The sequence below is a fragment of the Suncus etruscus genome, chromosome 9, assembly GCF_024139225.1.
Source record: "Suncus etruscus isolate mSunEtr1 chromosome 9, mSunEtr1.pri.cur, whole genome shotgun sequence".
Taxonomy (NCBI): Eukaryota; Metazoa; Chordata; class Mammalia; order Eulipotyphla; family Soricidae; genus Suncus; species Suncus etruscus.
Window position 1 is genome coordinate 97,347,052 of NC_064856.1, and position 24,228 is coordinate 97,371,279.

The 24,228-nt window shown below is 45.9% G+C and overlaps 1 protein-coding gene across 1 annotated transcript in view; it reads right to left on the reverse strand.

Annotated features, from left to right (window-relative positions):
• Positions 1–24,228, reverse strand: part of AGBL2 (AGBL carboxypeptidase 2) — a 48,474-nt gene that overhangs the window by 19,128 nt on the left and 5,118 nt on the right. Inside the window, exons 4-8 of the mRNA XM_049779978.1 lie at positions 16,936–17,121; positions 12,739–12,846; positions 10,686–10,839; positions 2,162–2,941; positions 1,780–1,936 (exon numbers count right to left, since the gene is read on the reverse strand). Of these exons, the coding sequence (XP_049635935.1) occupies positions 1,780–1,936; positions 2,162–2,941; positions 10,686–10,839; positions 12,739–12,846; positions 16,936–17,121 (1,385 nt within the window). The remainder of the gene's footprint in view (positions 1–1,779; positions 1,937–2,161; positions 2,942–10,685; positions 10,840–12,738; positions 12,847–16,935; positions 17,122–24,228) is intronic.

Genomic DNA, 24,228 nt, shown 5'->3' on the forward strand with positions numbered 1-24,228 from the left:
AATTTCTGAGCCTGGAGCCAGGAATAACCCCTGAGCACTGCCGGGTGTGACCCAAAAACCACAAAAAAAAAAAAAAAAAGAAAAATTCTGTTTCTCAAATGGTTACCCAAGAACCCTTTGCAACCTCCCTTCTTTTCCTGGACTAGTTGGCAGAACCAAGATTCTGAGACAACCGGGCTGGGATGCAGGCTGGCTTTGGATGCATGGCGAGCCTTCCTTCAATCTTTGAAGCTGGTTGGTTTTTATTCTCTGTATAAGATTTGTGCATATCTCACCCCTCTACATTTTTGGGGGTGGGTCTTAGGTTTTTCTTTTTGAAAAATAATATTTTGTGGCTTTGGGCCACATCTGGCAGTGTTCAGGTTTTACTCCTGGCTCTGCATGCAGGAATTACTTCTGGTAGGCTCAGGGACCATATGGGGCGCTAGGGATTAAACCCAGGTCATTCTACCTGCTGTACTATCACTCTAGTCCTTCTTATATTTTTTATGTGATAAAATCTTCACCTATCATTTAAATAACTTTTGTTTTGTTTTGTTTTTGTTTTTGAGCCACACCTGGTGGTACTCAGGGTTACTCCTGGCTCTGAGCTCAGGAATCGTTCCTGGCAGGTTCAGGGACCATATGGGATGCCAGTGATCGAAACTGGGTCTGTCCTAGGTCAGAAGGCAAATGTCCTACCACTGTGTTATCTCTCTGGCCCCAATCTTAATTACTTGTGTCCTGCGTTACATTGGTGGCTCAAATAACATTAGCATTTTATTTCCCCTTCCATCCCTCCAACCGCTAACCACAGGATGAAAGATAACTGATAATTTAAAAGAAATGGCTCCACTTACAGGTGTTTGTTTTATATGCTGGAGGCCTGTTTCAATCTCTGGCACTACATGGTCCTTTAGTACTCCACGTGTGGTCCAGAAAACAAACATGTTCAGAGGTTGAACATGTACCCAGGCAAAGCAGCCAAAGCAATTCAAAATATCACCAGGAAAAAAATTGAAATTGGGCCAGTGAGATTGAACAGTAGGTAGGGCATTTGTTTTTCACATGACTAACTTGGTCCCTTTAGGACCTCCCCCAGGAGTGATCCCTGAGCTCAGAGTCAGGAGTAGGCCCTGAGCACACATAGTTATGGCCCCAAAACAAAACAAAAAGTAAAGAAAGGAAAGGAAAAAATCCAAAGAGTTGACTTTGTTGACACTGTTGACACTGTTTTCTTGGCTACTTTTTGCTTGTTTTTTGGGTCATACCCAGCAGTGATAAGGATTTACTCCTGACTCTGCACTCAGGGATCACTCCTGGTGGGATCATATGGGATGAAAGAGACCAAACTTGGGTCAAATGTGTACAAGGAAAGAACCCTAATCACTGTACTATTGTTCTGCCCATCCCCCTTATTACATTGTTTTCTGGACCACATGTGCAGTGTTAAAGGACCATGTCATGCCAGAGTTTAAACCAGGCCTCTAGCATGTGAAACAAACACCTTGTATGTGGAGCCATTTCTTTGGTCCTGACTTACACTCTCAAACCTCCTCTGCTATAAATAAAATAAATAAAAACGAAATTTAAAAGCACTGCTAGTAGATAAGATTAATGGACTGAGTGCACTATTTCTGCAGCTCAGAATCCTCGAAAATTCTTAAAATCCATGTTATTGGTACCTACCCAAGATTTGAAAAGAGGACAATGCGGCAAATCAAACGCTACATACAGTAAGTGGTAAACTCCCCTGTGCCTCAGTCAGTGACAGGACAGAACGTTACCCAATGGGCTTACCTTATCAGGAGCATTTTTGCTTAACATTAAAGGGAAGACACGTTCATGAAGCCAGTACTTTCGATCGTTGCTATTGCAGCCATATAGGAAAATGTTATTTTTACGGCTGTGGCCATGGAAATCACAATACAAGGTAACTTCCCTTTCTTCCAGAAGTCTACAGAATGAGGAAATAGGGCCATTAGTGGACATACAGATGCAAGCAAATAATTGGGAATGTTTTGGAGCCTCTTCCTAAGTGTACTATTGATATCTTCCCTGCTGAGAAAGTTTCAGTCCCTAATGGCCTAGAAGACTCCATACCCAACCTCAGGCTGCTACAAATGGCTGAGCCTGGTTCAGTATGCCCCCTGCAAAAAAAAAAAAAAAAAAAAAAGTGTACCTCTTAATCATGCTCCTGGTGTACCAAATGCAAGGGAAGGACTCCTTCAGCACAGTTTTATAATGCCTGTTCAAATCTCTTCCAGCCAGCGAACACCGATAATTCCCCACAATCACTCCATCTGGATTCAACATGGGTATCACTTTGAAGATAAAGATGTCTCTGAGGAGCTGGGCATCTGGGGAGTTGCCCAGAATGAAGTCCAAGAAGCCATTCATGACCCAAGAGCCGTTGCTTTCCCCGGGGTGCACCCGAGCACTCAGCACCACGGCCTTCTTGGCAGCTGCCTCCTGAGGAGTCCGAGACGGGTTGGTGATGGTGAGCAGGTAGACAGCGTTTCCTGCGAGGCTCCTGCAGAGAGTTCGGAGTTTGCAGAACTGGGACTGGATGGGGTTGTTGGCCACTGAGAGGAGGTAGCACTGCAGGTCAGTGTATGTATACGGATAGAAGTGTGCAAAGTAGCAAGTGTCCTGGTCGTGGGGAAACTGCACGGTCCATGTGAGACAGTAGAACGGCTGCCCCTCCTCCATGTGGTTCTTATAGTACTTGATCTCACTGCCTTCTCGCCTCCAGCCAATTCTGTGCGTTTCAGCATCTGCTTGAGAGTACATGAGGGGCTTCATTCCTACGGCATAAAGGCTCTTGGGTTTATGTAGGTTGACAATGGTGAAACGATAGACAACATCTTTTCTGGTGTTCTGAACTTGGAAATAGAACCACTGAGTGTGTTTATTTGTGTAGAGGTCTGTTCGCAAGGTGAGTTCATACTCATACGTATTTCTGTAAGGGAGAAAAAAGAGGGATTTCTCTGGAAAAAAATATCACCTCTCTCAAAAAATAAGTCTGAGATTGTTTCCCCTCGTAAACCTAAATGTTATCACTACAGAAAAGCCCATTCTGTTTAAGCCTTACTTTTCATATTTATCTAGTTCTCTAATTTAGATACTAAATGAGCAAGAACTTGGGGGAAATCAAACTTATTTGGGGTCAGACAGGAAGTAGATGGGCTAGAGAAGCAGCTCAAGAGACTGAGTGTAGGAGCCAGAGTGATAGTACAGTATGAGTAGAGTGCTTGTTTTGCTCATGGTAGACCTGGGTTCCATCTCTGGCAACCCAAATGATCCCCTGAGCACTACCAGGACTGCTCCTACATTCAGATTCCTGAATTTACATTCAGATTCCTGAATGTAAAGCCAGGAGAACCCCCTGAGCATCGCTGGATGTGACCCCCAAACAAAAAATTAAACTAAGTGTAGGCTTTCATAAGAAAGACCAGTTTGACCCTTGGCAACACATGATTACTTGAGCACTTCCAGGAGAGAAGCCTGACCAAAGAGTTAAGACAGCACCTGAGTGTAGCCCAAGAAACTAAAAAAAACTCACACTGGTGCTGAGACTGTTTGGAAATGTTGGAAATTCTTTGGTCTTTCTGCAGTGCCAGTAGCAGTTTCTTTTTCTTTTTTTTGGGGGGGGGGCGGGGTTTGGGTCACACCTGGCAGCACTCAGAGGTTACTCCTGGCTCTACGTTCAGAAACCACTCCTGCAGGTTCGGGGGACCATTTGGAATGCTGGGGTTCGAACCACCGTCCTTCTGCATGCAAGGTAAGTGCCCTACCTCCATGCTATCTCTCTGGCCCCACAAGCAATTTCTTTTTCTTTTTTGGCTTTTGGGTCACACACAGCGATGCACAGGCTCTGTGCTCAGAAATCGCTCCTTGCAGGCTCAAGGGACCATATGGAATGACGGGAATCGAACTGGGGTCCATCCAGGATTGATCTCGTGCAAGGCAAATGCCTTACTGCTGTGCTATCACTCCAGCCCAGCCAGTAGCAGTTTCTGACCCTTTTCTATCAGAGAAGCCAGAGCCCTGTGCTGGCTGACAGCTACTTCCTGGCCATCACCACTGTGAAGGAGCCCCTGGAGCCTCCTGTGCTAGTCGCCTCAATTATAAGGTCTTCAATTATATGAAAAGAAAGGCACATCTTGAAGTGCCTTCAGTTTGTTGAAAGGAATAAGGCAAAGAGTTCAAGGGATTGGAGCACATCCAGGGGCTTCAGGTTCAATTCCCAACACCATATGGACCCTTGAGCACTTCCAGGAGTGACCCCCAGCAACAAAGTGGGAAGTCTCCAGGTATGACCTCTGAGTAGGTCATATAAATAGGATCCATGACATGCCTAGCTCATGTTGTTAGTTTGCTCAGACACAAACTGGACCTCATGCAGGTGAATGGGCTGTCTTGGCCCTGACTGGGCTCCTTTCTGCTTTCAATTCCCATCAGCAATGTCAAACCTATTGCTCTGCATTGGAGTATTGATAAAATAGAGGGAATAGTCATTTTTTCCCATCCCCAGGAATAGCCATTTTGTCTTGCATTTCATTTGCGGGGAGGTTGATTATACAACATGAGCTACATATTTGGTGGTCACACAATAACAACAAGTTCAATCCCTACCATGACATGGCCCCCTGAAGACCCCCCATGTGTGGCCCATGACCCCTAGCACCACTGAGATCCCACAGCACTACATTACTGGCCTGATTATGAACCGTCAGACCCAAGGCATATATATACCCAAGGCCAAATATCCCCAGGAAGAACTCTAGGACTCCTGAGCATGGTTTAGGAATACCCCCAAAATAATAACAATAAGAAAAAAATGTAGAACTTAGAAAATAAAATGCAAAGTCAAAGTGAAAAGTATTTACCTATACACCTATTTCAGAAATGCTAGATAAGGGCCACAGCGATAGTACAGCAGATAGGTTGCTTGCCTTGCACTCTGCCAACCAGGTTCTTGGCATCCCAGATGATACCCCAAGCCCTGCCAGGAGTGATTCCTGAGCACAGTCAGGAATAAACTCTGAGCACTGCTGGGTGTGACCTCCCCCCTAAAAAGAGAAATGCCTGTCCTTTCTATCTCATCAACATTCCAAGTCAGAGTAATAGGCCTGACATTGCTGATGGGAATTGAAAGCAGAAATTGAAAGCCTAGTCAGGGCTTAGATAGACAGCACAGTGTGCCAGAGTACCAGTTCATCCTGCAAGACATCCACTTCCTATTTGAGCATAGTTAGATATGACTCCTGAACCCTGAACTAAGAGTAACCCCTGATAACCACCAAACCATGGCCCTCGTATAAACAAATAAGGAGTGTAATATGGCACTAACTAGCAATAGGTGACATTCAAACTCTTTTTTTTTTTTTTTGGTTTTTGGTTTTTGGGTCACACCCAGTGGTGCTCAGGGGCTACTCCTGGCTATCTGCTCAGAAATAGCTTCTGGCAGGCATGGGGGACCATATGGGACACCGGGATTCGAACCAACCACCTTTGGTCCTGGATCGGCTGCTTGCAAGGCAAACGCCGCTGTGCTATCTCTCCGGGCCCGACATTCAAACTCTTGATCCAACTGTTTCAACTAATAATCCCAAACCACAATTAATCAAAATAGAAATTCTATAGGAGTGCTAGTTCTGTTAATTCAATAAACTAAAATTTGTAAGTATTTTGAAGCTGGAGAGACAGTACAGTGAATTGGGTGCTTGCCTTATATAGCTGACCTGTATTCTCTCCCAGGCTGCCCAAATAGTCCACTAAGCCCACCAGAAGTGATCCTGGAACATAGAGCTAGGAATAATCTCTGACCACTGGCTCCACAAAAATAAAAAAATTGTTTCCCCATCAACTGGGGTAGGATAAATAAGACATGAAATTTTATATAAAGGGAGAATATAAACTATTAAAATAAATATATTGGCACGGGGGAGAAATAGTACATCGGACAAGCTGCTTGCCTTACACAGGACTGACCGAGATTTGATCCCTGGCTGGTCCCCAAACCTGCCAAGCATGATCCTTAAGCAAAACCAGGAGTTATCCTTGAGCACCTCTGGGTATGGCTCAAAATCTAAAATCACATAAAGGCAGCAATATGCAGTTCTGCTATAGAAACACGTTGGCAGTCTATTAAATGAAAAACAGCAATTTGTAAAACACTTATGAATATTCTATTTGTTTCTTCTTCTTCCCTCCTCCTCCTCCTCCTCCTCCTCCTCCTCCTCCTACTTCTTCTTCTTTTGTTTTTGTTTTTTTTTTTGTTTTGTTTTTTGGGTCACACCCAGCAGTGCTCAGAAATTGCCCGTGGCAGGCACAGGAGACCATATGGGATGCTGGGATTCGAACCACTGTCCTTCTGGATGTAAGGTAAATGCTCTACCTCCATGCTATCTCTCCAGCCCCTTGTTTCTTTTTTTAATTTTATTTTATTTATTTTTTTTGCTTGTTGTTTTGTTTTAGGGTCACACCTGGCAGCGCTCAGGGGTTACTCCTTGCTCTATGCTCAGAAATCGCTCCTGGCAGGCTTGGGGGATATGGGATGCCGGGATTCAAACCACTGTCCTTCTGCATGCAAGGCAAACATCCTACCTCCATGCTATCTCTCTCTGGCCCCTTATTTGTTTCTTTTTGGGCTATAGTGAGCTGTGCTCAGGGCTTACTCCTGACTTTGCACACAAATCAATCAATCCTAGCCAGGCTTGGTGGACCAGATAGAATGCTAGGGATTCAAACACCGGTTGGCAGCATATAAGGCACTTATACAGTACAGCACTTACTTGCTGTACTATGGCTCTGACTACTACTCGTGGTACACTGCTTAGGGGAATGGATGGAGATCCCTATAGGTGATACTTAGGATACCATATGGTGCGAGGGACATACACTAGCATACAGTAGCATGTGCACCAACCCGTTGAGCTATCTCCCCAGCTCCTGTTAGGGCTCTAGGCGTTGGGACCATATCTAGCATTGCTCTGGGACCATGAGGTGATGAGGATCAAAATCAACTGTAACACGCAAAGCATAAACATTTTACACTTGATCTTAGCCAAAAGGCTGAGAAGCAATAGCATAAACATTTTAACTAAATTCTAATTTATCTTAAAGGAAAGAAAATAATTTTTTTTTTTTTTTTTTTTTTTGGTTTTTGGGCCACACCCGGTGACGCTCAGGGGTTACTCCTGGCTATATGCGCTCAGAAGTCGCTCCTGGCTTGGGGGACCATATGGGACGCCGGGGGATCGAACCGCGGTCCGTCTCCTAGGCTAGCGCAGGTAAGGCAGGCACCTTACCTCCAGCGCCACCGCCCGGCCCCCGAAAGAAAATAATTTAATGTTTTTTCTTTTGTTTGTTCTGGGGTCACATCCAGTAGTGCTCAGGGGCTACTCTTTTTTTTTTTTTTTTTTTTTTTTTTTTTTGTGGTTTTTGGGTCACACCCGGCAGTGCTCAGGGGTTATTCCTGGCTCCAGGCTCAGAAATTGCTCCTGGCAGGCACGGGGGACCACATGGGGCTCCGGGATTCGAACCGATGACCTCCTGCATGAAAGGCAAACGCCTTACCTCCATGCCATCTCTCCGGCCCAGGGGCTACTCTTTTTTAATTGACAATTTTTTTAACTGAATCACAGTTACTAAGTTGCTCATTTCTGAGTTTCAGCTATGTGATGTTCTAACACATCCCTTCAACAATGCCCATTTCCCACTACCAATTTTCTCTGTTTCCCTTTCAACCTCCCCACCTGCCTCTATGGCAGACATTTTTCTTCTGTCTTTCTCTTTCTCCCTCACTCAACTCATTTTTCCTTATTTTCTTTTATTTATTTATTATTGGGGGGGGAGGTTTACACCTGGCAGCGCTCAGGGTTACTCCTGGCTCTACACTCAGAAATCGCTCGGGGGGACCATATGAGATGCCGGGATTCAAACCACCGCCCTTCTGCATGCAAGGCAAATGCCCTACCTTCTTGCTATCTCTCCGGCCCCTTATTTCCTTTTAGATACTGTGGTTTGCAATATTGTTCCTGAAGGGATATCATGCATATCACTTTACCTCCTTCTGGCACCCTGTTCTTGTCCAGAGTGATCATTTCTATCATAACTATCACTGTTATAGGGGTCCCTTCTCTGCCCTAACTACATTCCCTCCTCTTTGTGGCATGTTTCCTTATAAAGACTAGTCTTTCTTCGGGGCTGGAGCAGTGGCATAAGCAGTAAGGCCTCTGCCTTGCTCGTGCTAGCCTAGGACGAACCGTGGTTAGATCCCCCAGCTTCCCACATGGTTCCCCAAGCCAGGAGCGATTTATTATTTTTTTTATTTATTAGAGACAGGGTCTCGCTTTGTTGCCCAGGCTGGAGTACAGTGGCTATTCACAGGTGCAATCCCACTACTGATCAGCACGGGAGCTTTGACCTGTTCCGTTTCCGACCTGGGCCGGTTTGCTGCTCCTTAGGCAACCTGATTGTCCCCCGCTCCTGGGGGGTCGCCATATTGATGCCTAACTTAGTGCAGACACCCGATCGGCATAGCACACTGCAGCCCAGATCTCCTGGACTCAAGCGATCCTCCGGCCTCAGCATCTTGAGTAGCTGGGACTACAGGCACACACTACCATGCCCGATGCCCGTTGCAAGGAGTGATTTCTGAGCGCATAGCCAGGAGTAACCCCTGATCATCACAGTGTGTGGCCCAAAAGCCCCAAAACTAACCAAACAAACAAGACTAGTTTTTCTCTTACCATACTACCCTTTTTTTTTTTTTTTGCATTTTTTGGGTCACACCTGGCGGCCCTCAGGGGTTCCTCCTGGCTCTGCACTCAGAAATTGCTCCTGGCAGTTTCGGGGGATCATATGGGATGCAGGGATTCGAACCACCATTCATCCTGGTTAGGCTGCCCAGGCAAATGCCCTACCTCTGTGCTATCTCGCTGATCCCCCATACTATCTTTTATATTTCACAAATGAGTGCGATCATTCTTTGTCCCTCTCCCTCTGGCTCATTTCACTCAACATAACACTCTCCATATCCATCAATGTATAAGCAAATTTCATGACTTTATTTTTCCTGAGTTGCATAATATCCCATTGTGTAGATGTACCATAGTTTCTTTTTTTGTTTTGTTTTGTTTTCAGGTCACACCCAGCAACGTTCAGGGGTTACTCCTGGATCTATGCTAAGAAATCGCTCCTGGCAGGCTCGGGGGACCATATGGGATGCGGGGATTCGAACCACCATCCTTCTGCATGCAACGCAAATGCCCTACCTCCGTGTTATCTCTCCAGCCCCAATGTGCCAGTTTCTTTAGCTACTCATCTATTCTCAGGCACTTGAGTTATTTTCAAATTCTGGCTATTGTGAATAGTGCTGTAGTGAACATAGAGCTCATCAGATGCCTTTTCTGCATTGTTTTTTGAGCCTCAGGGGCTACTCTTTTGTGTGTGTGTGTGTTTTGTTTTTTGTTTTTTGGGTCATACCCAGTGGCACTCAGGGGATACTCCTGGTTCTGCATTCAGAAATCTCTCCTGGCAGGCTCAGGGGATCATATGGGATGCCGGGATTTGAACCAGGGTCAGTCCAGTGTTGGCCACGTGCAAAGCAAACACCTTACCATTGTGCTGGTGTGCCAGGGAATCAAATCATGGGGGAACTCCATGTAGAACCAAGAACTGATGCTGGTTCTCCGGCTTGCAAAGCATGTGTTCCAGCCCGCTGAATATTTTTCTAGGCCATTTAAAAACTTTTATTGTCAATTTGGTTTTTGGGCCACACCCTGCTGTGCTCAAGCCTTACTCCTGGCTCTGTGTTCAGGGATCATTTATGGCAAAGCTCAAGGGACCAAATAGGGTACCAGGAATCAAACCAGGGCTGGCCACATGCAGGGCAAGTGCCTTAAGCCTTATCTCTGGTCCTCCAGCCTTTTCTCATTTTCTTTCTTCTCCTTTTTTCTTATTTTTGCTCTGGGGTCATACCTAAATCCCTGAATGGTGCTGAAGTATTACTCCTAGCGCTCTACTCTTGGTGTGTTAGGATTCTGGGGAATCAAACCCAGGCTGGCCATGTGCAATTGCAAGTTCCTTACCTACTCTACTATCTTTTTGGCCCCCATCATTTTTAGATAAGTTTCATTCTAGGAGGAAAACGACACAATCACTTAATTCTTCACCATCCTCATAATCAGTTCCTAACTTATCTCATTTTTGGGGTGGGGGTTTGGTTTTGGGGTCACACCCGGCAGTGTTTAGGGGTTACTCCTAGCTCTATGCTCAGAAATCACTCCTGGCAGGCTCGGGGGACCATATGGGATGCTGGGATTCAAACCACTGTCCTTCTGCATGCAAAGCAAACACCTTACCTCCATGCTATCTCTCTGGCCCCCCTAACTTATCTCCTGACTGCTGATCTGCTTCCTATAGAATTTCTCCCTTTAAATCACCCATCCGGGGCCCGGAGAGATAGCACAGCGGTGTTTGCCTTGCAAGTAGCCGATCCAGGACCAAGGTGGTTGGTTCAAATCCCGGTGTCCCATATGTCCCCCGTGCCTGCCAGGAGCTATTTCTGAGCAGACAGCCAGGAGTAACCCCCGAGCACCGCCGGATGTGGCCCAAAAATCAAAAAATCAAAAATAAAATAAAAAATAAAAAAATAAATAAATCACCCATCCGGGAAAGTCCTCATTGTTACTCACACTCGGACAGCTTTTTGTAGATTCCCACTCTCAAACCTTGATTCAAACAGTAGAGTATTATCTTCAGGTCCTTGCAACGTGACTGCCAGTTTCTTGATGATTCCTCGTTTCCCTCCCACTCTGGAGTTGGTAAAGTAGGCATCTTCCATGGGCACTGCAGGAGAGAGAGCTGCTGAGGCTGTTTCTACTCTGAATCTGCTCATCCTGCTAATATTCAGTGTCAGTAAACCCCTTTATCAAGCAAGAGTTTAACACATTGACATTGGTGTGGCAACTTGTATTAAGTCATATTCAAGTGAGCCACCTGATGTACACACCAGCATCAGTGTGCCAAACAAATGTATTTTTCCAAAGATCTTTAAGTAATTTAGAGTGCTTGTATACCTTTTAAATCTCAAATGCTGCTATTACCACTTAAACCTGAATTTGGAGCCAGAGGAACAGTTCCTCAGTAGGACATTTATCTTGCATGCAGTCCCAGTCCCCCAGCTTCAATTCCTGGCATCCCATATAATCTCTTGAGCATATCAGGACCGATTTCGAAGTGCACGACCAGGAGACCCCCAAGCTCCACCTGGTATGACCCCAAATTTAAAAAAATTGAATTTTGGGGCTGGATCAGTGGCACAAGTGGTAGGGCGTTAGCCTTGCATGCACTAACCTAGGATGGACCGCATCCACCAGGTCCCATATGGTCCCCCAAGCCAGAAGTGATTTCTGAGCACATAGTCAGGAATAACCCCTAAGCATTACCAGGTATGGCCCAAAAAGAAAAAAAAATTGAATTTTGTTTTGCCTGTGCCTGACCCAGGTATGATCCCCAGTACCATATAAAGGTTCCCCAACCTCCACCAGGAGCGATCCCCGAGTGCAGAGCCATGAATAAGCCCTGATAAGGCAGGTTTGGCCTTAAAACAAATCCTCTAATTTAAAAGTATGTTGTTAAAAAATAATATTCTGGGGCCGGGGAGGTGGCGCTAGAGGTAAGGTGTCTGCCTTGCAAGCGCTAGCCAAGGAAAGATCGTGACCGCGGTTCGATCCCCCGGCGTCCCATATGGTCCCCCCCAAGCCAGGGGCAATTTCTGAGTGCTTAGCCAGGAGTAACCCCTGAGCATCAAAAGGGTGTGGCTGAAAAAACAAAACAAAACAAAATTTCTAGGGACCGGAGCAATAGCACAGCAGGTAGGGCTGCTTTGTAAGCAGCCAACCCGGGTTCAATCCCTGGCATCCAATATGGTTCCCTGAGCCTGCCACAGTGATTTCTCAATGCAGAGCTAGGAGTAATCCCTGCACACTGCTGTGTCCCCAAAACAAAACAAAAAGTTCTAATTGGAAGTTCTGAAAAAACATGTAATAATCCATTCTAACAATAAAATAAATCTCAGGACTGGTAGGCTGGAGATAGTACATGGATTAAAAAACACATGCATAGGGCCCGGAGAGATAGCACAGCGGCGTTTGCCTTGCAAGCAGCCGATCCAGGACCAAAGGTGGTTGGTTCGAATCCCGGTGTCCCATATAGGTCCCCCGTGCCTGCCAGGAGCTATTTCTGAGCAGACAGCCAGGAGTAACCCCTGAGCATCGCCGAGTGTGGCCCAAAAAACCAAAAACCAAAAAAAAAAACAAAAAAACAAAAAAACACATGCATAGCATAACTTCCCTAATTACATTAACTTCTCCAAAGCTGGGAGAGAACCCTGAACACAGAGACAGCCCTGAGCACTATTAGGTGTGGTCCAAAACGACAAGAACAGCAAAAATTATATGGTCTAAGAAAGAGCTCAACAGGTTAAAGTATAAGTTTTGCATACAGGAAGCCCAGATTCCATTCCTAGCACCAGATGGTCCATGGAGTACACATGCCTTGGATGTAGCTGACCCGGATTTGATCCCTGGCATCCCATAAAGTCCCTTGATCCCTACCAGTGTGATCCTTGAGTGCAGAATTCTGACTACTGTCAAAAACACAAACCAAAAATGTTATAAAAAATATTTACTGTCAGAAAATATAACTTTAATGTTTGATTACTCACTATTCAGCATAAGGCAATACCTGAATCTAATTGATAGACAACTGTGCCTTTTTCTTCTCCTACAATTTCTGGTAACCTTTCATTTCCTGTAGGTTGATAGAAATATTCTGGATGAGGTGGAACCCATTCTGAAAGAAAAAAATATAGAAAGTAATAAGGGCCAGAGAGAAAGTACAGTGGGTTAGGCACTTGCCTAGTATGTTCTTTGTTTTTTGGTTTTTGGGTCACACCCGCAGTGCTCAGGGATTACTTCTGGCTCTGTGCTCCAAAATCGCTCCTGGAAGGCATAATAAATCAGGGAACCTACTGCTATTTTCTCTCTGGCATGTTCTTGATTTCAGTTCAAGCCCCAGTATCTCATATGGTCCCGAGTACAGTCAGGAACAATCCCAGAGAGCAGAGACAAGAGTAACCCCTGAGTTGGGGCCAGAGAAATAGCATGGTGGTAGGGCATTTGCCTTGCATGCAGAAGGACGGTGTTTCAAATCCCGGCATTCCATATGGTCACCTGAACCTGCCAGGAGTGATTTCTGAGTGTAGAGCCAGAAGCAACCCTGAGCGCTGCCAGGTGTGACCCAAAAACCAAAAAAAAAAAAAAAAAAAAAAAAAGGAGTAACCCTTGGGTATTTCTGAATGTAGCCCTAAAACCAAAACCACAACAAAAAAGAATAATAAAATATTCTTGTTTGTTTTGCTCTGTTTGGGGGTCACACCTGGCAGTGCTCAGGGGTTACTCCTGGCTCTGCTCTCAGGAATTGCCCCTGGCAGTTTCAGAAGATCATGAGATGCTTGGGATTGTACTTGGGTCCTACCCACTATGCTATAGTTCTGGCTCACATAAAAGGTTCTTTTTTTGGTTCAGAAATCGCTCCTGGCAGGCTTGGGGGACCATGTAGGATGCTGGGATTCGAACTACTGTCCTTCTGCAAGCAAGGGAAACCCTACCTATTATGGTACCTATATAGGTACCTATATGTGCTATCTCTCTGGCTCCACATAAAAGGTTCTTTTTTTTGGGGGGGGGCACACCCGGCATTGCTCAGGGGTTACTCCTGGCTGTCTGCTCAGAAATAGCTCCTGGCAGGCATGGGGGGCCATATGGGACACCGCATTCAAACCAACCACCTTTGGTCCTGAATCGGCTGCTTGCAAGGCAAATGCCGCTGTGCTATCTCTCCAGGCCCACATAAAAGGTTCTTAATCAGAGCTGGAGATATAGCATGGAGGTAGGGCATTTGACTTGCATGAAGGATGGTGGTTTGAATTCCAGCATCCCACATGGTCCCCCAAACCTGCCAGAAGCGATTTCTGAGCGCAGAGCCAGGAGTAACCCCTGAGTGCTGCTGGGTGTGACCCCCACCCAAAATAAAGGTTCTTAATCAAAACCAATATAAACTTGTATAGGGCTTGATAGGTTAATCAAGGGGCTGGAGCATATGCTTTGGATGCAAGAAGTCTGGGTTCAATCCCCAGACCTGCCTGATCTCCCACATACAAAATATGGACTCCAGTTCTCTTTGGTTCCAAAAGTATAAACTTTAAACAAGATAATTAACAATATATCAGAGGACCAGTAAGATAGCACAATGAGCTGGAACACATGATTTGCATTTAGGTAGCCCAGGTTTGATCTTTAAGACCTTAAGATCCAAGGACCAGAGCAATAGAACAGTGTTAGGGCATATGCCTTGCATATGGCTGACCCAGGACGGACCTGAGTTCAACCTCCAGCGTCCCATGTGGTCCCCCAAGTCAGGACAGATTTCTGAGCGCATAGCTAGGAATAACCCTGAAGTGTCACCGAGTGTGGCCCAAACCCCCGTCCCAAAAAAAGACCTTAAGATCTGGAGCTGGAGCAATAGCACAGTTGCCAAATGTGGCCCAAAAACAACAACAAAAATATCACAAGATCCCCAGAGCAATCCTGAACCATCGTGAATAATCTCAGAGCCAGGTGAACCCATGAGAATTGATAGGTGTGGGTAGTCACAGCCACTGCCATTTCTGCTCATTGGCTAACTCCACAGACTCATTTTATTCTCAAAAGAGATATAAACCAAATCATGAAAAATCATAGGTACACTGGTTTTGTAACTAAAAACTGGGACACTCTCAAGAAAACAGGTTATCCTCAGCCCTGCTGAAGCTCCGGCAGCTGTACCCAAAACCCACAATTGCTGATTTACCTTGGCCCAACTTCACTATACATAGACACCTAACTGACCAAAACTCTAGGTATGTGGGTATTTGGGCTGAGATCTTCAGGACTTTGTAAGGGTCAGTGTGGGCAGCCTCTCCCTCCCCTGCCTTATTGTACTTTTGGAAGAACTAGCAGCCATAACTACGCCCCACAGCCACTGCTATGGCAGCCACAGAACTGCGAATCCCTAGACCTCAATGGCCACATATTTGAAAGTCCTCAATACTTCCAAGTATTTCAATACTGACACCCAGTAGGAACACACCAAATTAGATGTTAAGGTAGCAAAAAAAGCCAGTTAGGTTAACAAACAAAACCAATGACAGAATGAAACAACTTAGTAAACCTTCAATGACTTAATGATTGACAGTGAGATATAATGATTTTCACAAATTTTCTTTTGCTATAGTTTATTTATTTATTTATTTTGTGTCACACCTGGATATGCTCCGGGGTTACTCCTGGCTCTGAGCTGAGCTCAGAAATTGACCCTGGCAGCCTCAGGGGCCCATATGGGATGCTGGGATTTGAACCACTGTCCATCCTGGATCAGCTGCACACAAGGCAAATGCTCTACTATTGTGCTATTTCTCCAGCCCCTTGCTGTAGTTTATTTTTGATAATTCCATTATCACTTAGTGTAAACAAGCAATATAAAGTAAATTTTGTGCCTACCAAGGGGGCATGCATTGGGGTGGGTGAGAATCCAGGGACAATGGTGGAGGGATTGGTGTTGGAACATAAAATGCAGAAACAAATATATTATGAGCAACTGTAACCTACAGTGTTTCAATAAAGTGATACAATTTTTTTAAAAAAAGAACTACTAGGGGCCGGAGAGATAGCGTGGAGGTAGGGCGTTTGCCTTTCATGCAGAAGGTCATTAGTTTGAATCCCGGCATCCCATCTGGTCCCCCGAGCCTGCCAGGAGCAATTTCTGAGCATGGAGCCAGGAGTAACCCCTGAGTGCTGCTGGGTGTGACCCAAAACAAACAAACAAAAAAAAAGTACTATATGTGGCTGAAAACCAAAAAAGAAAAGTGGAAAGGAAGGAAGGACGAAAGGAAGGAAGAAAGAAAGTTTATATTCTTTTTTTTTTTCTGGGCCATATCCAGTGACGCTCAGGGGTTACTCCTGGCTATGCACTCAGAAATTGCTCCTGGCTTGGGGGACCTTATGGGACGCCAGGGGAATCGAACCACAGTCCATCCTAGACTAGCGTGGTCAAGGCAGATAGATAGATGCCTTACCACTTGTGGCACCACTCTGGCCCCCTTTTTTTTTCTTTTCTATTTTTTGGTTTTTGGGCCACACCCGGTGACACTCAGGGGTTTCTCCTGGCTATGCGCTCAGAAATCACTCCTGATTTGGGGAATCATATGGGAGATGAGGGGATTGAACCACTGAACTGTGGTCCATCCCAGGCTAGCACGTGCAAGGCAGATGCCTTACGGCTTACACTACCACTCTGGTCCCTTCTTTTTTATTTTTTTTTAGTGTAAATTTTTTTTTAAATTTTTGGGTCACACCCGGCTGTGCTCATGTGCTCAGTGCTCAAGGGTTCCTCCTTGCTCTACCCTCAGAAATTGTTCCTGGCAGGCTCAGGGAACCATATGGGATGCTGTCCTTCTGCATGCAAGGCAAATGCCTTACCTCCATGCTATCTCTCTAGCCCCTGTAGTGTAATTTCTGATTTTGTTAAGTGTAGACCAGTTTTTCAGACTTCATCATGTCAGGGTGAGCAAACAGATGCTGAGTTTGTCCCATCTTGAGTACAGTGAGTAGAGCACTTGCCTTGCACATGGCTAACTCAAGTATGATTCTAGGCAACCTATATGGTCCCCAGGGGTCTGGTGGGAGTGATCCCTGATCATTGATTGCAGAAGTGATCCTTGAGTACAGAGCCAGGAAGAAGCCTCAAGTACCACCATGTGTGGCCCCAAAACAATATACAATACTCGAAAAGGTAAATTCTGATAATAAAGTCAGTTTAAGAAATGAGTTCACAACACTTTACCAATATGATGGATATTTTCCTTGATGACTTCACATTCTACTGGCCATCTTGGAGCCTGCAGTGGGCCATCGCTAGAGAAAAGGCCAAAGAGATCTCGGGGTTCTCGGAGACGAGGGATTACTTCTCCAAACTCATTATAAAGAAGCTGTTTGCTTTTAAGATGCCGTGAGCTCAGCGTAAGGAAATCTAAAGGCAAAGAGTACAGTGAACAGCATTTTTTTTCTCAGTGGAACTTGTACTGCTCAACTCATTGCTAAGTCCCTGCACTTGAATATATATACACAGGGCCAGAGAGATAGTACAGGGGTTAAGAAAAATTGCCTTACAATCTGCTGACTGTAGCTTAATTCCTGGCTAAGCATTGCCCAGGGAATGGCCCAAATCGTCTCCTGAAAAAATAAAGTTGGAGCTGGAGAGATAGTTCAATAGGTAATGCATTAGCCTTGCATACAGCAGATCATGTTTGATCCTTAGCACCCAATGATTCCCTGAGAATTGCCAAAAACTGACTCCTGAATTCAGAGCCAGACACCTTGAGCACCACTGAGTGTGATCCCATCCAAAAAATAAGTAAAATAATGAAATGAAATGAGTGCAGATATGCAATTCCAATATTTTGCCCTCCTTAGTAGATTTACCACAAAGTGACAGCATCACAGTGATAAAACTTAAGTTATATACTTAATAAACTAAGGCTTAGCTTAGGTGTAAAGTTTTGTTTTTCATTTTGATTTTTGGGTCACACCCAGCAGTGCTCAGGGTTCCTCCTGGTTCTACTCAGAAATTGCTCCTGGCGGGCCCGGAGAGATAGACAGCGTTGTTTGCCTTGCAAGCAGCCAATCCAGGACCAAAGGTGGTTGGTTCGAATCCTGGTATCCCATATGGTCCCCTGCGCCTGCCAGGAGCTATTTCTGAGCAGCCAGCCAGGAGTAGCCCCTGGGCATCGCCGGGTGTGGCCCAAAAACCAAAAAAAAAAAAAAAGAAATTGCTCCTGGCAAGGTTGGGGGACCATATGGGATGCCGGGATTTGAACCACCATCCTTCTGCATGCAAGGCAAATGCTCTACCTCCATGCTATCTCTCTGGCCCCTAGGTGTAAAGTTTTTTTTTTTTTTTGGTTTTTGGGCTCCTGGCAGGCATGGGGGGACTATATGGGATGCTGGGATTTGAACCACTGTTGGTCCTGGGTCGGTCGTTTACAAGGCAAACGCCCTACCACTGTGCTATCTCTTGGCCCCTTAAAATATTTTTATGTTATACTTAAGAGTGAAACTATCTATAGGTTAAAAATTCAAGCTTGAGGGGGGGCAGAGAGATAGCATAGCAGTAGGGTGTTTGTCTTGCGAGCGGCCAACCCTGGACCAACACTGGTTCGAATCCCGGCATCCCATATGGTTCCCCATGCCAGGAGCAATTTCTGAGCGCAGAGCCAGGAGTAACTATTGAGTGCCACCGGGTATGACCTCCCCCCGCCAAAAAAAAGAAACCTTGGGCTGGAGAGATAACATGGAGATAGGGCATTAGCCTTGCATGCAGAAGGACAGAAGTTAAAATCCCAGTATCCCATATGGTTCCCAGAGCCTGCCAGGAGCGATTTCTGAGCATAGAGCCAGGAGTAATCCCAAGCACTGCTGGGTGTGACCCAAAAACAAACAACCAAAAATTTCAAGCTTATATGGGGCTGGAGTGATAGCACAGCAGTGGGGTGTTTGCCTTGCCTATGGCCAACAAAGGACAGACCCCGGTTCAGTTCCCAGCAGCTCATATGGTTCCCCGAGCCTGCCAGAAGCAATTTCTGAGTGCAGAGGCGGGAGTAACCTCTGAGTGCCGGGTGTGACCCAAAAATAAAAATAAATAAAAAATTTAAGCTTATAACATAAGGACAGGGACATCAAAATAGAGGATGGAAAGGGATGATACAGAGAAAGAACAGGAGTAGAGAGCTTAGAAAACAGAAAGTGGGGCCCGGAGAGATAGCACAGCGGCGTTTGCCTTGCAAGCAGCTGATCCAGGACCAAAGGTGGTTGGTTCGAATCCCGGTGTCCCATATGGTCCCCCATGCCTGCCAGGAGCTATTTCTGAGCAGACAGCCAAGAGTAACCCCTGAGCACTGCCGGGTGTGGCCCAAAAACCAAACAAACAAACAAAAAGAAAACAGAAAGTGATAAAAAAAAATAGGGGAAAGAAAGCCTTTCAGAGAACCAGAGGGATAGAACAAGGGTCAATGAACTTCCTTGCACATGTATGATCTGGGTTCTATCCCTGTATCTCTGGCACCACATATGGTGCCCGACACCATCAGAGTGATCACCAACCATATCCAGGAGTATCCCTGAGCCCAATGAGTGTGGTTCTCCCTGTTCCCAACTTTACCCTGACCCACACATACATGAAAGAGCTTTCAGGAAGAAAGAAAAAAAGAAAGAAAAATGAAATAGAGACGAAAGGTTGAAGGCCATTCAGTGTGAAAATTCTTGGTTTGGGCTGCTAGGGAATCTGTGTCTTCAGGTGAAGGACTGGAAGTACCTCTCTCTAGAGCTTCTTTCTGTCGGATTGAAGACAAACATCTGGACCCTAGAAAGAGGAAGGAGGGTTTGTTGGGCTTTTCTTTCCACCTGTCTCTTTCCTTTATATTCCACCTCCCCTATCAGCCTCACATTGACACCCCAAGTCTGCCAGGAGTGATTTCTGACCACAGAGCCAGGAAGTAACCCCTGAAAACTGCCAGATATAGTCCCCAAACTCAAACCAACCAAACAAACAAACAAAAATATATTATGTGGGCATCCCTCTGTCCCCAAAACAATCAGAATAATGAAAAAGGGTGCCGGCATGACAGCGCAGCGGTAGGGTGTTGGCCTTACACGTGGTTGACCCAAGATGGACCTGGCTTCAATCCCCAGTGTCCCATATGGTCCCCCAAACCAGGAGCGATTTCTGAGCGCATAGCCAGGAATACCCCCCTGAGAGTCAGCCGGGTGTGGCCGAAAAACCAAAAAGAAAAGTGAAAAAGACTTTTGCCTGAACCCTGTGGGTTGATCTGGAGTTGGCCACACACAGGCAAGTACCTTAAGCCCTGTACAGTCTCCGTGGCCCAACCCCAAATTCTAAACCTAAATGTTAAGCTTTAACCTTTTTCCTTTAGTGGTTTTAGGCCATAGCTGTTGACGCTCAGGGGTTACTCCTGGCTATGTGCTCAGAAATCGCTCCTGGCTTGGGGTACCATATGGGATGCTGGGGGATCGAACTGCCGAAGCTTTAACATTTTAACTTGCATCTTCCATTAGTGTGATGCTGTACATCAGCTCCTAAAGCTTGATTGTTTTTCCTTAAATGGTCCTCTTCACTTTTTCCTTGATTTATCTTATAGATTTGTAAGGATTTGAATCCTTTGACACATTTGTGGGAAATATCCTTTTGTTTGTTTTGTTATAGGCACACCCTGAAGTACTCAAGGCTTACTCCTGGCTCTGTGCTCTGCGAACCATATGAACTATATGAGCTGCTGAGGATTGAACCAGCTGCATGCAAGGCAAGTATCTTTCTTTTTTTTTTTTTTTGGTTTTTGGGTCACACCCGGCAGCGCTCAGGAGTTACTCCTGACTGTATACTCAGAAATTGCTCCTGGCAGGCTCAGGAGACCATATGGGATGCCAGGATTTGAACCACTGACCTTCTTCTGATTGCAAGGCAAATGCCTTACCTCCATGCTCTCTCTCTGGTCCCGCAAGGCAAGTATCTTAACCTATGTACTATTACTCTAGTCCTGGAAATGCCTTTTGTTTTTGTTTGTCTTGGGCCACACCCAGTGGCATTCAGGGGTTACTCCTGACTCTGCACTCAGAAATCAGTCCTGGCAGGCTCCAGGGACCATACAGAATGCTGAGAATAAAACCCAGGTCTGTTCTTGGTCAGCTGTATGCAAGGCAAATGCCATACTGCCATGCAATTTCTCCATCCCCTGAAAATGCCTTTTGCAGTTGGTTCCTTTACTAATGGTGTACTTTCTATATAAATGCTTCAATTTTTGGTGTGGTTTTGAGCTAAAGTCTGGCAGAAATACTTAGGGTTTACTCCTGGTGGAACTCAGAAACCATATGTGGTCAAATCTGGGTCAATCATATAAAAGGCAAGTAAATGCCTTATCCACTGGACTATATCTCTGGCACTCTACAAGTTTTGATATTTTTTTCCTTTAGTTCTTTCTTTTCCCCTTCCCTTGTTATTGTAGTTTCTCTGATGACCGGAGGTCACATGCTTGGTTGCCATGCAGCACAATTTAGTTGTGCTCACTGAGGATCACACACCTTGGCTATAGTGTTCTCCAAGGATTGCACACTTAATTGTGGTGCTCACAGTTTGGAGGAGGATCTTTTCATTATTGCAATCTTAGCCAGGTAGTGTTGAAGAGATCCCAGGATTGTCCCAGCATTGCTGAAGATGGAACTCGAGACCTCCCTCCTACATACTGGGTATGAGCTTATCCTTCTGCGCCTTCTTCTTTTCTTTTTTTTTTTTCCGGGCCACACCCGTTTGACACTCAGGGGTTACTCCTGGCTAAGCGCTCAGAAATCGCCCCTGGCTTGGGATGTCCTTCCTTGGCTAGCGCTCGCAAGGCAGACACCTTACCTCTAGTGCCACCTCGCCGGCCCCCTTCTGTGCCTTCTTCAGCCCCTACAGAACCTTTTTGGCTGTGGGGTTTACTGGGGTTTGTACTTGGCTAGGCAGCTCACTGAGCTGCCATACTTGCCAAGGATCACACACACCGTGTGTTGCCAGGAATCCCAAACAGCTTGAGAATGTAGGGGGTGGGAATGGGGATCAAACTCTCGACCCCACTGACCTCAAAGTTGCAAGGCAAGCTGAGCATTCCAGGCTTCTAAAATGTTTGCCATCTATGGGCTGAAGAGAAAGTAAAGGGATTGAGGTGCTTGCCTTGCATGCAGCCAACAGCACCACAGCACTACCAGGAGAGACCCCCTGTACAGAGCTGAGCATAGAACCTGCAACCATCTACTGTGGCACAAGCTCTCCAACTACCAACTACCAACTGCTGGGCAAAAATTTCTTTTTCCTCAATTAAAATGATACAGGGGCCGGTGTGGTGGCATAAGCAGTAAGGCGTCTGCCTTGCCTGCGCTAGCCTAGAATGGACCGCAATTCAATCCCTGGTGTCCCATATGGTCCCCCAAGCCAGGAGCGATTTCTGAGTGCATAGCCAGAAATAACCCCTGAATGTCACTGGGTATGGCCCAAAAACCAAAAAGAAAAAAAAAGATACAAAGGCTACACAGGGACCAGAGAGATAGTACAGTGGGTAGGGCATTGTCTTGCATATGGCTGACTTAAATTTAACCCCTAGTATCCCAGGTCTCCTGAGCGCTGCTGGGAATAATCTCCCAGTACAGAGCCAGGACTAAACCTTAAGCACTACTGAGTGTAATTTTCCCTCCACCCTCCAAAAATAGGGGGGCAGCAAAGAGATAGTATTGCTTGTAGGCACTGCCTTGGACTAGGCTGACTTAGGTTCAATCCCTGACACCCCATATGGTCCCCAGAACCCACCAGGAGTGACCCCTGACAGTAGAGCCAGGAATAAGTACTGAGAACAGCTAGGTGTGGTCCCTCAAACTAAAACAAATGAAACAAAATGGTAAGGAAATAAAAAGCCTGCAGCAAATGGCATGTTAGCTAAAGGTTTTAGTAGAGAGAGATGAGAAAGTTTACATGGAAAGTGTCTGAAAGACAGTACAGGGATCAATCACTGGCCTTGCACATGAAACAGCGCAGGCATTGCTTAGAGTCCCCTGACCTTTGTCAGAAACAAGCCCTTACACTGCAGGATGTAAAAAAAAAAAGTCAAAACAAATGAACAAGAACAGTGAGGTTCTGTGAAAGCATGTGCAGGCTCCCATGAGCTGGTTCCATGAACCTGGCAGAACCACAAGGCTGCCCAGTAGTCTGCAAGATGCCTTCTTGGTGTAACTGCTCTGCACCGTTTCTGAGAAGAGAAAGATGAAGGAGCAGGCAGGGACTCTGGATTGGCCCAACTTGGGTTAGATTGGCAGTTTGGTTGGTGGCCCACCAGAACTAGCTTTGGGGGGCTGTTCAGTTAATGAGGTATCTGGTTACAAGCCAAGACTTTGAGTGAGTCCTCCTTATAGAGGAACTGTGGCGGATGGAGCTGCAGCAGCTCTCAGGAGCCCTCTGTACAGAGATTGACACTATGAGGCTCACTGGGCAAGTTTGGAGCAGCAGCAGAAGCAGCTGATGGTGACACTGGGGAACTAACCTGACTAAGATTAAGTCTGAGACCTAGGTTGCTCGACCTGGGAAGTGGGGCTCTCTGGACTCAGAGGTGCCTAGGAGTCAGAGAGATTCTTTGTCTTTAGCGCATCTCCTGCTATGCTGACTGAAGCGAAGTTGGTGGCCCTGGGTGTGATTGGGGACCACTAGGCCTTCACAGGGAGCAGGTCTCTCAGGCTCCAAGCAGGGCCAGTTTCCAGCCCAGGCTGGAGTCACCTTTCTCTCTTAGACATGTCCCTTCCACACGTAGTAACTGCTATGTGACCTCAGAGAGGGGAAACGTCAAGTGTGCTCAGTCCTTTCCTCACTAGTGGTCCAGGCACCCTCCTGGAGCCCTCTTTCTCCATATGCTTTCTTTTATTTTCAGTCTTTTTATTTTTTTTAAGCTTTTGGGTCACATCTAGTGATGCTCATGGGGAAGATGGAGAAAAGTGAGAATAGTGTTGCTTGATTAGTTAGGTGTTGAGAGAGAAATTCAATTCCTTTTCTGTTCTGTGCCTTAGTGAAAAATAGTATTGTGGGGAGTGTACACACCCAGTTGTGCTCAACGTTTACTTCTGGTCATGCTCACAGGACCATATGGGGTTCTAGGGATTGACCCAGGTCAGCTGCATGCAAGGCCAATCAATGCCTTATCCATGTCCTATCTCTCCAGCCTTGTGAAAAATAATTTTTGCTCATGCTAGCTGGAATTGGTTTCTAGTACTCTTTGTTTTGTTTTGGGTCACACCCAGCAGTGCTCAGGGGTTGCTCCTGGCTCCCTGCTCAAAAATCACTCCTGGCAGGGCCTGAAAGATAGCATGGAGGTAAGGCGTTTGCCTTTCATGCAGAAGGTCAGTGGTTCGAATCCTGGCATCCCATATGGTCCCCTGAGCCTGCCAGGAGTGATTTCTGAGCGTGGAGCCAGGAGTAACCCCTGAGCGCTGCTGGGTGTGACCCAAAAACAAAAACAAACAAACAAACAAAAAAGAACAAAAAATGTAGAAA